This window comes from Ammospiza caudacuta, chromosome 12 (assembly GCF_027887145.1).
Source record: "Ammospiza caudacuta isolate bAmmCau1 chromosome 12, bAmmCau1.pri, whole genome shotgun sequence".
NCBI classification, from domain to species: Eukaryota; Metazoa; Chordata; class Aves; order Passeriformes; family Passerellidae; genus Ammospiza; species Ammospiza caudacuta.
The window spans coordinates 7,120,701-7,135,504 of NC_080604.1; the positions used below are offsets into that span (position 1 = coordinate 7,120,701).

Sequence of the window (14,804 nt, forward strand, 5' to 3'; positions counted from 1 at the left end):
GCTGGTGGGTTTCCCTTAGTTTAGAAAGGGATTGGTGGAACTCGGAAGCTTTTCCAGCAATCTTTGGGAAGGAGCGCTTGTTGAATGTTACCCATCTCCTCCCGTGAGCCAGGCTGCAATTCTGGGCTGGCTTCGGAGGAACCGGGGCTGTAGCGCTGCGCCTCACGTTTGGCGGACTGAAGTTCATGGCCATTCGCCCTTAGTGGCGGACGCCACCCTCCGTGCCGTGTCCCCTCTCCCCTCAGTGTCCCGCTCTGTCGCCTGGTGTCCCCTCAGGGCAGGGCTGGGGCGGTGCTGCCGTGTCCCCTCAGGGCAGGGCTGGGGCGGTGCTGCCGTGTTCCCTCAGTGCGGGGCGGCGTCGCTGTGTCCCCTCAGGGCTAGGCTGGGGCGGCGCCACCGTGATCCCTCAGAGCCGGGCGGTACCGCTGTGTCCCCTCAGCGCCGGGCCGGGCGGTACCGCTGTGTCCCCTCAGCGCCGGGCCGGGCGGTACCGCCCCGCTGACGGGATCCGGCGCGACGGCGGCCGCGCCACTTCCTGGCGGCGGGAGCGGGGCGATGGCGGCGCAGGACGTGCTGGGCCAGACCGCCCGGCTGGCCTCGTCCAGCGCCCTGCTGCAGGTGCGGGGCCGCCCCTCCCTCCTTCCTCCTCATCCTCCTCCTCCTCCTCTTGCTGCTGCTGCTCGGCGGGGCGCCGCAGGTGCTTCCAGTGCGGCTTCTTTCACAGGTGCTGTTCCGGGTGCTCACCTTCGGGCTGAACGCCTTCACCCTCCGCTACCTGTCCCGGGAGCTCATCGGCGTGGTCAATGTCAGGTGAGGGGGATCAGGGGCACCCGGGAGGGCTGTGGGGCAGAGCTTGTGCTGGTCTGTGCCCTGACACTGGCGGTGCTGTGCAGTCTGCTCTTGGCCGTGTCACAGTGTTTGGTCATTTCATGCTTCCCCAGGTCTGTTTTGACCTGAAACACCGGTAGCACTGCCCTGGTTTTTGTGTTTAAACCATCGGTTTGCTGAGGACAAACTAGATACAATGTGCTTTTCCTATAAGATATACTTTGTATCTTCACATTTGGTCTGTGGCGCGTATTCTTGCCATTTGAACTGTCGCACAAAATTACTGTCTCTCTGCTTTTAGGAGATTATAGTAATTTTAGCTCATATAAGCATATTTGCACACCTGTTGGAATTTGTGTGTAAAAACTGTGATGCTACTGCATGAGGGATTTACAATTCATAGAAAAGAAATAATTTTTTTTTTTTTTTTGGTCCTTTTCTCCCCCTTTTTAGGCTGACTCTGCTGTACTCCACAGTTGTCTTCCTCGCCAGGGAGGCATTTCGCAGAGCTTGTTTGAGTGGGAGTGCCAAGAGAAACTGGACCAAAACAATTAATCTCTTGTGGCTGACGTAAGATACCTTTAAAAGTTTACTTCCTGGAATTTCTCGTGTTTGTCTGGGAGCTCACAGAATGAGAGGAAGTGTTTATTTACTGAGGTAATTATTTCAGAAGCCTCAGTTATGTTTCTGATCTAGGACTGATATAGGAAGCTGCTCAAGTCTGGTGCTTTAGCATTTATGGACCTGATTTCTTGTTGGAGCACATGAGGAAGTTCATTGCCAAAAGTTCATTGCCATTTCTTCTGTTGCTTGAGTTTCATTTGGGCCAGAGCTATTGAAGGAAAACCCTGTTGCACAAATATGTAGCCCTTTGTTTTTTCTTCCTCTTCCTGCTCAGTTTTGTGATTTTATTACCTGATGTGCATTTGTGAACTTGCAACATAAATGTTTGGGTAGGAGAGATGCAAAAAGGTGGAAGAAAGAGTTGGAATTAACAACAAGGAGGAAGTAGGGTTGGCTCAGCTGTGCCACTGTTTATAGCAGAACAGCTTAAAAGTCCACAGGGCACTGCAACAAGAAGTGACACATTGCAGTGTGATTAGGATAAAGTGGATTTTATGGCTTGTTTCTCCCTCCTGATTCCTGATTCTCTCTGCTGTCTCCCTCTGTCAGCTCTAGCTGCTGTGTAGCTCCAGCTGGGCTGGGCTGGGAAGTAAATTTACCTGCCTGATATGGTTGAACACTATCTCTGCATGATAAAATAGGATTTTCCCATTGGGGCACCTGACTTTCCCTGGAATTGCCCAGCTGTTAACTGATCTGGCCCAGGAGAATGAGGGGTTATGTGTGGTCATCTGCATCCAGGCATAAAGCAGAGGGAGGGGTCTAATACTAATATTTAAAATGTGTTGTTTCTGTTCTCTAAGCTGTACTGTAGTCAGCTTTCTGCTGTGTGACAGCCTTACAAGCAAGCATTAAGTGACAGACATTACATTGACTGTGTGCATCTTTTTTGTTTTAAACTTTTCCTTGTAGAGAAGCATAACTTCAAATGAAGGTTACCTTCAGTGGAGCATCTGAATATGTCTTAGGAGCTTGATGTCAAATATCTTAGGGGTCTGATAGTGTGAGGGTCAAAGAGCTCTTGCTCCAATGATGTAAAACTTGATGGACTCTGCTAGAAGCTCTGTGTTTCTGAAGCAGTGTCAGCAGAACAGGATGTGCAGGCTGATGTGGGATCAGAATTGTTTGGTCCTAAGGCACAAAAATGTAGATGTTTGACCTTAGGATCTGGAGTAGAAAATGGACAACTAAGAAAAATGTTTTCTGTGTCTTGCAGAGTGCCTTAAAGGGTGTTCATTACAAAGGAAAATATTCATTCTTGGTATACTGACTATGAGAATTAATTCCTCAGGGCCTTTTTTGTATAATGATTGTGGCCATGTGTGATATTGTAATCTAATTTTCTTTTTTTCTCCCTTGTTTTGTTTTTATTTGTTTTTTTGTTTTTGTTTTTTCTTTTGGTTTTTGTTTTGTTTGTTTGTTCCTTTGTTTTTTTTTGTTTCTGCTGAAGTTACATTTCCATTAATTAGTTTTTATGTTAACTTTTTAGAGTCCCTCTTGGTGTCTTTTGGTCTCTTATCTTGGGCTTAGTCTGGCTACACTTGCTTGAAGTACCCGACCCTTCTGTGGTTCCTCACTATCAGGCTGGTGTAGTGGCATTTGGTCTTTCTGCCATTATTGAACTCCTGGGAGAGCCACTCTGGGTTTTAGCACAAGCTCATTTGTTTGTGAGACTTAAGGTTAGTAAAGTCTGTGAGGTGTGTGGATGTGGGGGGGATCTTTGTTGAAATTACTGACTTAGACCTTTGTATATTCAAGCATCTAAAAACCCCTGTGAGTGCTGTTTAGCACTGCATGGCCTGGTTTGTAACATACCCAGCTGTTTGTACCCATTAAAGCAAGCAAGTTGGTTTATTTAGACATTATTACCTTCAAGATCCTTAAATCCTGAAACATAGGTTTTGATTGGAGGGAGAGACACACTGCTTCCACAATTCTACATGAAATATTGAGACTATGAGAGTCTCAAGCAAAATTTTCTCCCTTGTGTCCCATACAAAGGACTGGCAAAATACAATGGAGGAACTGTGAAATGCTAGAATAGAAAACTTAGAGAGCAATGGCAATCTAAGCTGGCCAGCTCAGCAGAAAGGAACTGCCATAAAGTCACACTGACTTTGAACATCTTACATTTCTACATCAATTCTCTGTGTTAAACATATATATTTAAGCTTGTGTATGTGGTTAGGTTGCCAGAAAATAACCTTCTCTGTTTTGTGTTTCCTAAAGGTAATTGCTGAAAGCCTTTCAGTAGTGTCAAAATGCATTTTGACAGTTACTTTAGTAATCCTTTATCCTCAATGGGGCCTTTACATTTTTTCCTTGGCTCAGGTAAGTTCCCTTTGTTCTCTCTCAGCTGAATTTTAATTTTCCTTTGACATTTAGCCTGCTGACGAACTTTGGGGAGCTGAGAGAAAAAGCTCCTGGGAGGTTTAAGATTTAGAATTTATATTTGGTATTTTCCTGACACTCATTATTGGCTTGGTGCTTTGACATTGAGTTAAAGGGAGGTAGAAGGAAGCACCTTCCCTCTGTGAAGGCACATCTTGCAAATAAGGTTGTGTTATTCTAATCACACAGAACTTTATCAGCCTGTACCACCAGCCTGCATAACCTTATCAGAAAGTGCTAATCAAGTGCAGTTAATTCAGGTTAAAACTTTTTCTTGATGACAATGAAGGAGGGATAATTTTTTCCCTTCAGTTCTTGCCCTGGCTGTTGTAGATCACTTGTAATTGATGGAAATTGGAAATGTTCTATGAAATAAGAGGTGTAGGCAGTAGCTGCTCTGTCAGCTTGATTTTTGATTGAGTAATTGCTTTATAATTGGACCTTCAACATTCTATAAATGATGAATAAAGCATGAAAATTAGCAAAGATCTATGATAACCTACAGGTTAAAAAAAGATAAAAGGATCAACACCATTCTTAAGAACTGTTCAAATTCTTACCTAGTTTTAATATTTGGTAGCATAAAAACTACTTACATTTTCTTCTCACTGTATTTTCACCTGGTATATAATTCTGCATTTCTAAGTTAATTTTGTTTCACTGTTTTTCTTCTCTCCTTCCTGATCTTCCCAGCTTTTATATGTCAGTGTTCTGGTAATGTGCTATGTAATTTATTTTGTGATGTTTCTGGGATCTCCTGAAGCCACAAAGAAGTCATTTCCAGTTTCTAGAGTGAAAGCTCTATTACCTAGCTTTGTGGAGGATGAGGTAAGTTGTGCAAGTTATTTCTTGATTTTCTTCTTAAAATCTCATATGAGGGCACTTTGAGTGTTGCTTTTAGCCTGGGGAGTTAATTGAGTGGTTTTGGGGTTATTTTTGCACTATAGAAGATATGATAGATTAAGTAAAAAATATTGCATAGAAATTGTGTTTCAAGTTTGTATTAGTAAAATTCTTGTCAGAAAAAAATCATTAAACTTGAACTCTGTGGTTTGGGGTTTGTTGTTGCTGACATGATTTGTGCAAAATGTTAGTAGATATTAACTGCAGATAGACCCTCTGCACTGTGCAGGGGAATGATCACTGGATCATAACTATCACTGGATCTGAGGCAGAAAACAAACCAGAACCATATAACAGTGGATTCTTTGGTACTTTGATCTCTGCACAAAATAACCATGGTGTTCCACAGCGTCCTAGAGACACTCAAATGCCACTCAAACAAAAATGAAGCCAAGAAAGAAATTAAAAGAGTCATTGGGGAAGACAACATTCTGGATAAGATTTACATATTGAAAATGTAAAGGTGGTTCTTGGTTGCAAGTCTTATAAGGACAAGAAGAGCAGTAAATAATTAATATATCCAGTGAGGGTGGAAGTTATATTGGCACCTTTAACACCCTGGATATTTTTTTCCTAACTCTAACCTTGATTGGTATTTTCTGTGGATTGCTCTTATGGGTACTTTGTCTGCAGCAGCAGCACTTTTCAACAAGGGAATCAGTTTTTGCCGGATCAGTGATGCTGGTGCTTGAATTCAGCAATACTTCACATTAGTGGTTAACAACTGTGGCATTGTGGTTTCCTCAGCACTGCAATTAGAGCTACCCTGCAGTGTTGCAGTGCCTGACTGTTGTCTATTTCCACTCTGTAATGTCAACCACGTTTGTTACATTTCAGTTTTCTTTTTTGCAGACCTTTGTGAACTGGAAGGAAGCACGCCTGACTTGGAGTTTCTTCAAACAATCCTTCTTGAAACAGATTTTGACAGAGGGTGAGGCTTGACATAGAAGTGTGAGAGAAGAGGGCTCATGAAAACTATTTGCAAAATTGACTTAAAGTTTCAGAAAGCTTGGGTGGGTGGAGATGAGGCACATGAATGCCAACCTGAATGGAGTTTTTGAAGGTTTTCAGAACTAGGTGCTGTTCCATTTGACTTTGTCTCTTGAATACTTGATATTGGAAGTGCCTGAGCAAGTTATTGGGAAGGATTTAGGGGCTTGTTCTAAAGTTCTTTATTTTGAACTTACAGGTGAAAGATATGTGATGACTTTTTTGAACGTGTTAAATTTTGGAGATCAGGGTAAGTGTGATGGTGTGGAATGGTGACAGAGTTTTCTTAGTCACTGCTTTTCATGTGGTTCTGAAAATGACTTAAAGTGTTTGAAGATAGCTTGAAAATCTGAGAATGTTTCAAAGCCTTTGAGCTGCATTTCAGGGAATAATTAATATAAACTTTAAGATAATAGAATTATAGAGTAGCCTGGGTCAGAAACAACCTTCAAGATTATGTAGTTCCAGCCCCCCTGCCATGGGTGTTCACGAGATGTTTATCTTTCTCTTTTCCTGTATCAGTAAATCCTTACATTCCTGTTCTTATTCAGTGAACGATATCAGGGTCCTCTAAATTGCTCTACAGCAAGAATTTGAAGTGTGGTTTGGTGGTGTTCTAGAATCACTTCTGTCTAGTTGGTGCTTTTGTCTTACTTTTGCCATGAGCAAACCTTAAGCAATTTTAAGCTGTAGTTGCTTGACTGTCAGAATTTTTAGAGAATACTGTTTCCATGTTGCACAAATACCACTTTTTTTTCTCTTTTTTTGGAGATGTTAAATTAGAATTCATGTTATTACAGACTTGGAATTAAAATATATCTAAAACTCTGAGATTGCTTTTTTTTTTTTTTTAAGGTGTCTATGATATTGTGAATAACCTTGGTTCACTGGTGGCCAGGTTTATCTTTTTGCCAATTGAGGAAAGCTTTTATGTATTTTTTGCTAAAGTGTTGGAAAGAGGGAAGACTGTAAAGGATCAGAAGCAGGTATGTTTATTTGGATTAGTTACATGTCAAGTGCTTGATTTTTGTTACAGATAAATTGCATCAGAGAAGTATGACAGAAATGTGTGTTTAAATTTGATTGTTGAGGCTGTTAAAATTGAAAAGTGGAGAATAAAAATGTTGAGTCAGACTGGACCAAAATGAAAAGTGAATAGGTTAAAAGCTAATGAAATAGAAATGAAAATATGCAGTAGCATTGTGCTGCCTTGCATCAATGAAGGTAACCTCAGCTGCTCCAAACAGTGTGATGGAAAGCCTACTCTACTGTGTATTTCCAAATATAGCAAGCCATTATTTAAATCATGAAATCTATTAAATAAATGCTATCTGGAAGTACTTTATTTACTTAAACATATCAATAGCTGTTAAATAAAGTTTCTGAAGAGTGCAGCTTTGGGAAAAAAAGAATTGGATTTTTCTTGTGTGTTTGGTTTATATGAGGAGGATTAATGAGTAAGAGCTTTGTACCACAGAGTAATATTCTTGATCACTCATGAGGGTCAGCCTGTAGCAGTCCTGCTAATTGCACATCAGCACACAATTAAATCTTGTGCTTCAGGTTCATGGGGGGCTAAGGGAGGTGTCTGTGTGTATATTTGATATAAAACCTACCTGGTGTGTAGAACTGAAAAAAAGGTGGAATAATAAATCTGTAAAAAGCACTACCAAGTTAAGAGCATGTGTGTGGATAATTAAATAACAAAGGATAAGTTTCACACCTTTTTACATGATGCAAACTGATTTGTTTCTCTGAAGGAGCATTTCTGAACAAGAGTGGTGATTATTACATTGATTTTGGTTCATGTGATTTGCTGTGTTTTTTTTCAGGATGATGTTGCTATGGCTGCAAATGTATTGGAATTGCTGCTGAAACTTGTGCTCCTGATTGGCCTCACCATCACTGTTTTTGGCTATGCCTATTCTCAGCTGGCTCTGGATATTTATGGGGGCTCAATGCTCAGTTCTGGAACAGGTAAAGATTTATAGACTTGCAAAAAATCACCACTCTTTAGAAAAACAAAACCCTACAGTTATTATGAATCTTTTATAAATCAGCAGTTTAGGTTTTTTCCTTTGAAACTGCTATTGAAATCTGTGATTTAGCTCATCAGAATCCTTTGTGTTACTTATTTGTGTTCTTGTCAAGAAATCTAGACATGGAACTTGCTCAAATGAACTTATGTTTCCATTATTAATATTAACATTGCAAATTCTATCTCTTAGCATCACTGCCTGTAAAAACAAAGTGCTTTGATAAAAGAAATCATTAACTATTTCTCTTTCTAATGTGTTTTTTAGGTCCAGATCTCCTGCGGTGTTACTCGTTGTATGTCCTGTTTCTTGCTGTCAATGGGGTAACAGAATGTTTTACATTTGCCTTAATGTGCAAAGAGGAAGTGGACAGGTAGGAAACAGTGTCTCCAAAATGTTCCTGTGAATTTATTTGTGCTGACCTTAAAAAGGACCTGGTGCTTTTGCACAAAATAATATCCTGCCCCATAGAAAAGCAACTCCTTGCTAGGCTGTGTCCATTTAGATTTAGATGTAGGTTTAGCAAAAGTTGAAAAGTTTGGATAAAAAAGGTCAGAAACTAAGAAATAAAGATTGTTAATTTAGCTTTAGGCACATCACTAACTGGCAAAGGAATTTAAATGTGTGTTTTCTGCACAGATGAGCTCGAAGTTATACTTTTTAAGACAAATACTTGACTCATTAAAAGTTTGCAACTTTTGACATTTTTCATGTACAGGTACTGGACATACACTTAGGAATGATCCAAGCTGTGGGTGTGAATCCAGGGGTTTACAGCTTTGTAGGAGGTTGGACTAGGTGACCTCTGAGAGCCCTTCCAGCCTGAATTATTTCCTGGCTCTGTGTTTAGACTGTCCCTAATGTGGCCCTTTCAAATTAATTTCTTTTTCACAATCAAAATGGGAGCTTTTTTGACTCAGTAAGGACTGCTTTCACCACCCCTTTAAAATGTGCACTCATTTTCCAAATCACTGTTTATAACAGAAATGAAATAAAGTGTTGATTTATTCTTGAGCATTCATTTTCTTTAATATATTCCTAACATAAAATAGCAAAAAGTGCACAAGTTTTTACATTACTAATAATTGCTATTAAATTTGATTTTCTGCAATGAGTGCACAACTGATTAGTGTAATAGAATTTCATTCACATAATGTAGTTCTTGGTTAATTTTAGTTGATGTATTTTCTATTCTTTTAAATGATTTTTTTTATCCTCTCATTTCTCAAGTTTATTTTCACTAGAAGATGGTAAGAGAAATTCTGTTACTGATGTTAGAAAGTAAAAGATCATTAGTAAATGAGTGCTGGAACTGCATGCATTGTCAAATTATTTCTTCTTTTTGCTTTTTTTCTTTTTTTCTAGGTACAATTTTGTTATGCTGGCCTTGTCTTTCATATTTCTGTGCATCTCTTATTTCCTGACCCACTGGTATGGCAGTGTGGGCTTTATCCTTGCCAACTGCTTCAACATGGGCATCAGAATAGCTCACAGCACCCACTACATCCATCACTACTTCAGAGAGAGCAGCCACAGACCCCTCTCAGGCCTGCTGCCCTCCCCAGCCCTGCTGCTGGTTTACACCCTCAGTGCTGGGGTCACTGCTTTCTCAGAGGTGAGCTCCTTCCTCCCTGCTCTCACTGACCACGCTGCTGGCAGGTGCCTTTTGTGTCCACAAAAAGGGGTGTGCCATCAGGAAAAGAGGCTTTTGAGGGTAGGATGGGAGATTTGCATTACAGAAAGGCAGGATATATTGTTAAGAGATTTTTTGTATCAATGTTTTTCTGCCACCTGTACAAGGTGGATCTGAAAAGTAAAATAAAATGTAACACATTTCTGCTGTGTGTAGTTAACCCATGTTCTTACTTATTAATAATGGAAATTTTGCAGTGACACCAAGAAATTGGCATTAAAAATTCTGTAATAAAAACAAGTAATAACCAAAGCTAGAAGAAAACCAAAAATTGCTAAGAGCACATTTAACACGTTTATTCAGTACAAGATGCTAATTGTGCAGGCTGATTATTAAGGGGATTGGAGCTTTTCAATGTACAAAAATTTGACAGCTTGAAAATCCATTATGCCTGAGAAAGGAGAATTTTATATTTTGGAGTGGGAGATTTCCAGTTTTGTTAGAAAATATCCTGATATGTTGCTGTTCAGTAGCAGACTTGCCTGATAGCACCAGCAGGGTGTTATGTCATTGCAGTTAACACATTTTGCATGCCAGATAACAGCAGCTTCCTCATTTAGCAGATATCTACTGAATGGTTCTTTTTTGCTGAACTTAAGAAAGCAAATGTTGTGACTCCTGAAGGTGATTTATTGTAGGGTCAGTGCACGTGCACAGCCGCGCTTGGCTTGATGGTGACGTTGTCGTGTTGGACAGAGGTGTTGGACCTCATTTCTTGTTGTGACAGTAAATGCACTTTGTGCTGACTGGTTTTCCTGCCATGCCTTGTTTTCTCTGTTGTAGGTGTGGTTCTGCTGTGACAAGGGCTGGATGGCCAGGCTGATCCACATCAGCACGGGTGCCCTGTGCCTTGCAGGCACCCTGGTGACGATGTTCTGCACAGAGACCAAGCTCATCCACTTTGTCAGGAGCCAGTTCCTCTCCCGCTATCTGAAGAAAGGAACATGACCTGCTCCTGTGCAGAACAGTTCTTGTATGTGCTTGCAGTAAAGGGCTGTGTTTTTTTCCATGAGATCTGTATGGAAAAAAGGTTTCCACATGTATTTGGAAGCATTGATAAGGGAGTGGCAATGTTGACAACTGCCACTGCATGAATATTATTTTGTCTTCTGAACTGGTCAGTACAGCAAAAGAGAGGTGAATAATTTTCTCTTTGTGGATCATTCTTGTCTAAGCTTTTCTTCAAGCAGCCTCTGAAGACCTCAGCTGACCCCCTGACACCACCTGGTTGACAGACTGTGTGTAGAGGGCTCCCCTTCCTGCCACTGGGCAGTGTGGGAAGGCCTGATGTGGTTTAGAGGGCTCTTATTTGGCATGGGTGCTGCTTAAGTAGGGAGATGGTCAGGGGAAAAAACCTCCAACCAACCAATGAATGCCATAAAACAACAGCAGTGTGAGTGTTGTGGAGCAGAACACAGTGTGGTGCAGGGGGATTGAGCTGTCACTGTTTGAAGTGCAGAGTGGGGAACAGAAGGTCCTGGCATTTACAAGTAAATTAATGGAATACACAGCGTGTGTCCCTGCTGGCTCTGTGAGATTATTTCATTCAGCAGATCCTTCATGTCTGAGGGCATTGATTAACTTGTCAGAAATACCCTGAAGCCTTAGCTGGAAGAGGTTTTGGGCATTGTCTGCAGAAGGTGTTGAGTACAATCACTGATGGTGCAGTTCATAAGGTTACTCATAAAACTTTGTACTTTCATTCCATTGTTTTTGGGTTTGTCTGAGATTTTAAACGCCAGCATGAACAAATTTATCTCAATAAAAATTATTTTGTCTGTACAACTGAATGTTAAATATATTTAGTAAGATTTTTTACAAGGAATTATGCATATCAAAGATGTCTTCATTGAATAGTAAATACTTCCTTTTGTTCCAATGTTTTCATCATATTTTGTTTCTTTACTTGTTCTATCTCAACCTCTGTATTGCTTTTTTTTAATTGATGAAAATTTGACATTCAGAAGTTCTAAAATTCCATGTAAGGCTGCTGGTTTAGGTGTACTGATGGCATATTGTATTGCTGGTCTAAGGTCTGAACTGGGCAGTTTCAGAAGGTACAGGTGGCAGGTTTATAATCATCAATGTTCCCTTTGCAGTTTTTGGATGGACCAAAAAATGTCAAGGTATGAAAAATGTGTGCTCAGACTTGTGCAGTTGAAAGCTTTTAGTTTAATTATGTAGCAGCTCTGCAGATCCTCAGACTGCTTAAAAAAAACCCTCACTGCAATGGCACTGTGGAGTTCATTCTGGTGACCTTAATGCCCAGGCTGAAATCTTTCTAGTGTCAGCTTGTAGTTAGAAATATTTTCTAAACTCTGGTGATTCCCATTTGGAAAGCATTGCCAAAGATGCTTTCCATGAGAATTTGGTGATTGAAAAATGATCATAGAGGAGCCAAAATGTGACAGTGAAGGGCAGGAAGTGGCCTTGCACAGCCAAGGGCAGTTGTCTCCATTGCCTGGAAGGAGTAGATGCAGTCTTGCTGATTCTTCTTACAGTGTTTTGAAATCTGTGAAAATGAAACAAACTACATTATTCTGTCCTCTTAATTGAATTCAGTAGTTCTTTGCCTTTTACATTTTTCTCTTCTGAATGGTCCTACACCTTTTTTTCCTTTTTTCTGTCTTGTGTGGAGTTAGTTATGGAGTACAATTTCAAATATTGCAGAGAGTTGAAACTTCTTTATTGTGAATGGTCAATGCTTGCAACGGTTGCTTCTCCTTTACTTGTTGGTAGTAAAAAAATCAAGACAATTGAAGCTATGGACTGTATTTCAAGGTCTTTTTCTGTATGCCTTTGGGATCCTACTGTGGTAATATCTCAATCTGTACAGTGAATTTTTATAACTCCTTGGAATGAGAAATTTTGTACAGCCCTGCACCTAAAGTGCTTTGGGGATGGAAGAACTTCTCATACCAAATTGAAGCCTAAAGTCATTCTGCCTTGTCTGCTCTTCCAGCCCCAGCTGTACACTGATATTACTTCTGCTTGTAATCTCATAAGTAGGGTAGTGTGAGGAGTTCTTCTTCAGTGATGTGACCTGTGTAGTCTCATAAGTATTATTTAATATAAATGAATTATTTAATATAATATGAACTAATTTAAAGACAAGTTACATTTTTATACCACTCTGTGTTATTTCATATTGGAAATATGATTTTTCTTATTTCATATTGGCAAAAATCACATATCAAATGCTATTTGATTTCTATGAATCAGGAAGACATTTAAGGTGACTTAATGATTGCTTATTAGCAAATTAAGGACACATTCCTCATTTAAACATCATCTGCAGGCAGCTCAGTGATGGTTGACTGGTGTTTGTGATACTGGATGTTTTATTTTTAATGTTTTATGTGGAGAAAACTGCAAGGACAGACAGGAAGTACGGACCTATGGAACTCTGCTGGTTTCTTATTTATCAGTGGGATCCTTAATGTCAGAGCTGTTAATTGCTTTATTGCTAAAGCAGCAAACTCTCAAACTCAGGGACAAAGTTGAGATTGAACTTGACCACGTTTCCCTTTTGTTTTAGCCCCATTCATCAGTCAAACCACAACTGTCTAAAGTGTCTTGAAGCTGTTTTGCAGTGTTTTGAAATCTTTTAGTTTCAGCCAAAGGGGAATGAAACATTTTCTTTGGTGGAAAAGATAATGATTTCATGCTTTGTGGTGCATTTTTCTTATTTGTTGGATGAATGATTTTCAAGGTAACACTAAATAAAGTTTATTTCCTTTATATTTTGTTTTTGTCTTCCACTTGATGATTATTGGAATTTATTTGTATCGTTGATGCAGGTGATACTTGAATTTGGTTGGATTTTCTAGGATATTTGATGTGTAAATTCAATTATCAACATACACATCATTTCCTAACACAGATAAAATTTATAGTTTTGTGAGAAGTGGCATCATTATAGTAAATTTTTCCCTCTTTGTTTCTGTCAAATTGTTTGTATGAATTGGAATGGCCAAGTTCCTTTGTTTGCTTTTACAATGCATTGTGATAAAAACTGATTCAGTGGCCAGGAATAAATCTGATATTTAATGAAATTTTTTAGCTGAATTAGTTTGTGAATGGCAATGCTGCTATTGGGAACTAACCAATTAACCAGTTGTTCAACTGTTTGATTTTTCCCTAGTGCTGTAAATATTTTATTTATAAAAAAGTAAGCAAGGAGGAGCCACTTTTTAGGCAAAGAAATGAGGATTTGAAGCTTTGCCTAAATGGTTAATCTGCTTTATCAGGCACAAAAGATAATAGATAAAAGTTGGAATGTTGACCACAAGTGAGCACCCATAAAGGGTATTGGCTTCTTAGTTCATGTGAAGGATTGTGAGTGCCTTGAGGTCAGTCCTATAGTTCCTTGGATCTGAACAGATCTTTAAAATTCTTTTTGTGGAATTCCTATTGCTGTCTGAACATCATATTTTTTTTTTTTTTTTTTTTTTTTTGTGGTTTAATTACCTGATTTTAAATATAATGCCAAAGAGAGGAGATCTGAGGATTTTTGAACCATATCAGTGCTTCAAGAGCTGTGCTGAGCTGTAACGGTTTTGTTCAGCACAAAATGCACAACTCATCTGCATTCTGAGGCTGCTGTGGAAATGGAGCTGGTTTTCAGTACAAGCTGAAATGAAGTTTGGAGCTGTGCACATGTGATGTACAGCTGGGCCCTGGAAACAGCAGGGCCTGCTCAAAAGTGTGAGCAGCTGGGGATCTAAAGGAAACTGATAGGAAGTGCTTATCTCTGCTTCACATTGGATTGCTTCCACGGAAAGATGTGTGTTCTCTGCAGTTTCTGGACTGAGCTGTGCTTCATGCACTGCCTTGCTGGATCTGGGAGGAGGAGTGACCCCTTTTCAGTGGGGTGTCTGTCACTGCACACCCCTGTAGGGAGCTCTCTTTGTGGGATGGGGTGAGTGTGTGCCCCCCGTGCAGCTAAGGCAGGATTTTCTGGGAACTGTGGAGAAAGGTGAAACACCTCTGGGTTTTCCTTTGTCTGACTTCCTGGTTGGATGTGGTAAGTGAGCCTCTGGCAAGGTTTTGTGAATCACGGATAATGTGTTGGCAAGATTTCTCTCCAAAGTTCTGTGCCATCCCACTGAACTGAGAAAGTGGCAAGAACATAACCAAGAGGGGAGATGTTTTATATCAGTGGCCCACTTAAAAAGACTGAAGTCATTAAAGCTGTGCCAAGAAGAAAAACACCCAACAGAGATAGCAGTCCTTAAAGACACATCAGGTGTATGAGTAGTTCTAATCCAGAAGTAAACAAGAATCATGTTTTGTTTTTTGTGATACACTTTATCTCCAAAAAAGGAACAACATAACAG

General features: G+C 40.0%; 1 protein-coding gene across 1 annotated transcript; it reads left to right on the forward strand.

Moving 5' to 3' along the window:
• Positions 1 to 555: 555 nt before the first annotated feature.
• RFT1 (RFT1 homolog) lies at positions 556 to 13,391 on the forward strand. Its single transcript, XM_058812896.1, has 13 exons — positions 556 to 618; positions 725 to 810; positions 1,282 to 1,398; positions 2,942 to 3,131; positions 3,682 to 3,783; positions 4,537 to 4,671; positions 5,599 to 5,677; positions 5,936 to 5,986; positions 6,592 to 6,722; positions 7,569 to 7,713; positions 8,040 to 8,145; positions 9,138 to 9,387; positions 10,249 to 13,391. Exons 1-13 carry the CDS (start codon positions 556 to 558, stop codon positions 10,411 to 10,413), a joined length of 1,620 nt encoding a protein of 539 aa, XP_058668879.1. The 3' UTR covers positions 10,414 to 13,391.
• Positions 13,392 to 14,804: the final 1,413 nt, after the last annotated feature.

Excerpts from the sequence above, each read along its gene's own strand:
- RFT1 (XM_058812896.1), top strand. The coding sequence starts at position 556 with ATGGCGGCGCAGGACGTGCTGGGCCAGACCGCCCGGCTGGCCTCGTCC. Across the intron at positions 3,784-4,536 it reads ACATTTTTTCCTTGGCTCAG|CTTTTATATGTCAGTGTTCT; the intron begins GTAAGTTCCCTT and ends TGATCTTCCCAG. Across the intron at positions 7,714-8,039 it reads AATGCTCAGTTCTGGAACAG|GTCCAGATCTCCTGCGGTGT; the intron begins GTAAAGATTTAT and ends TGTGTTTTTTAG.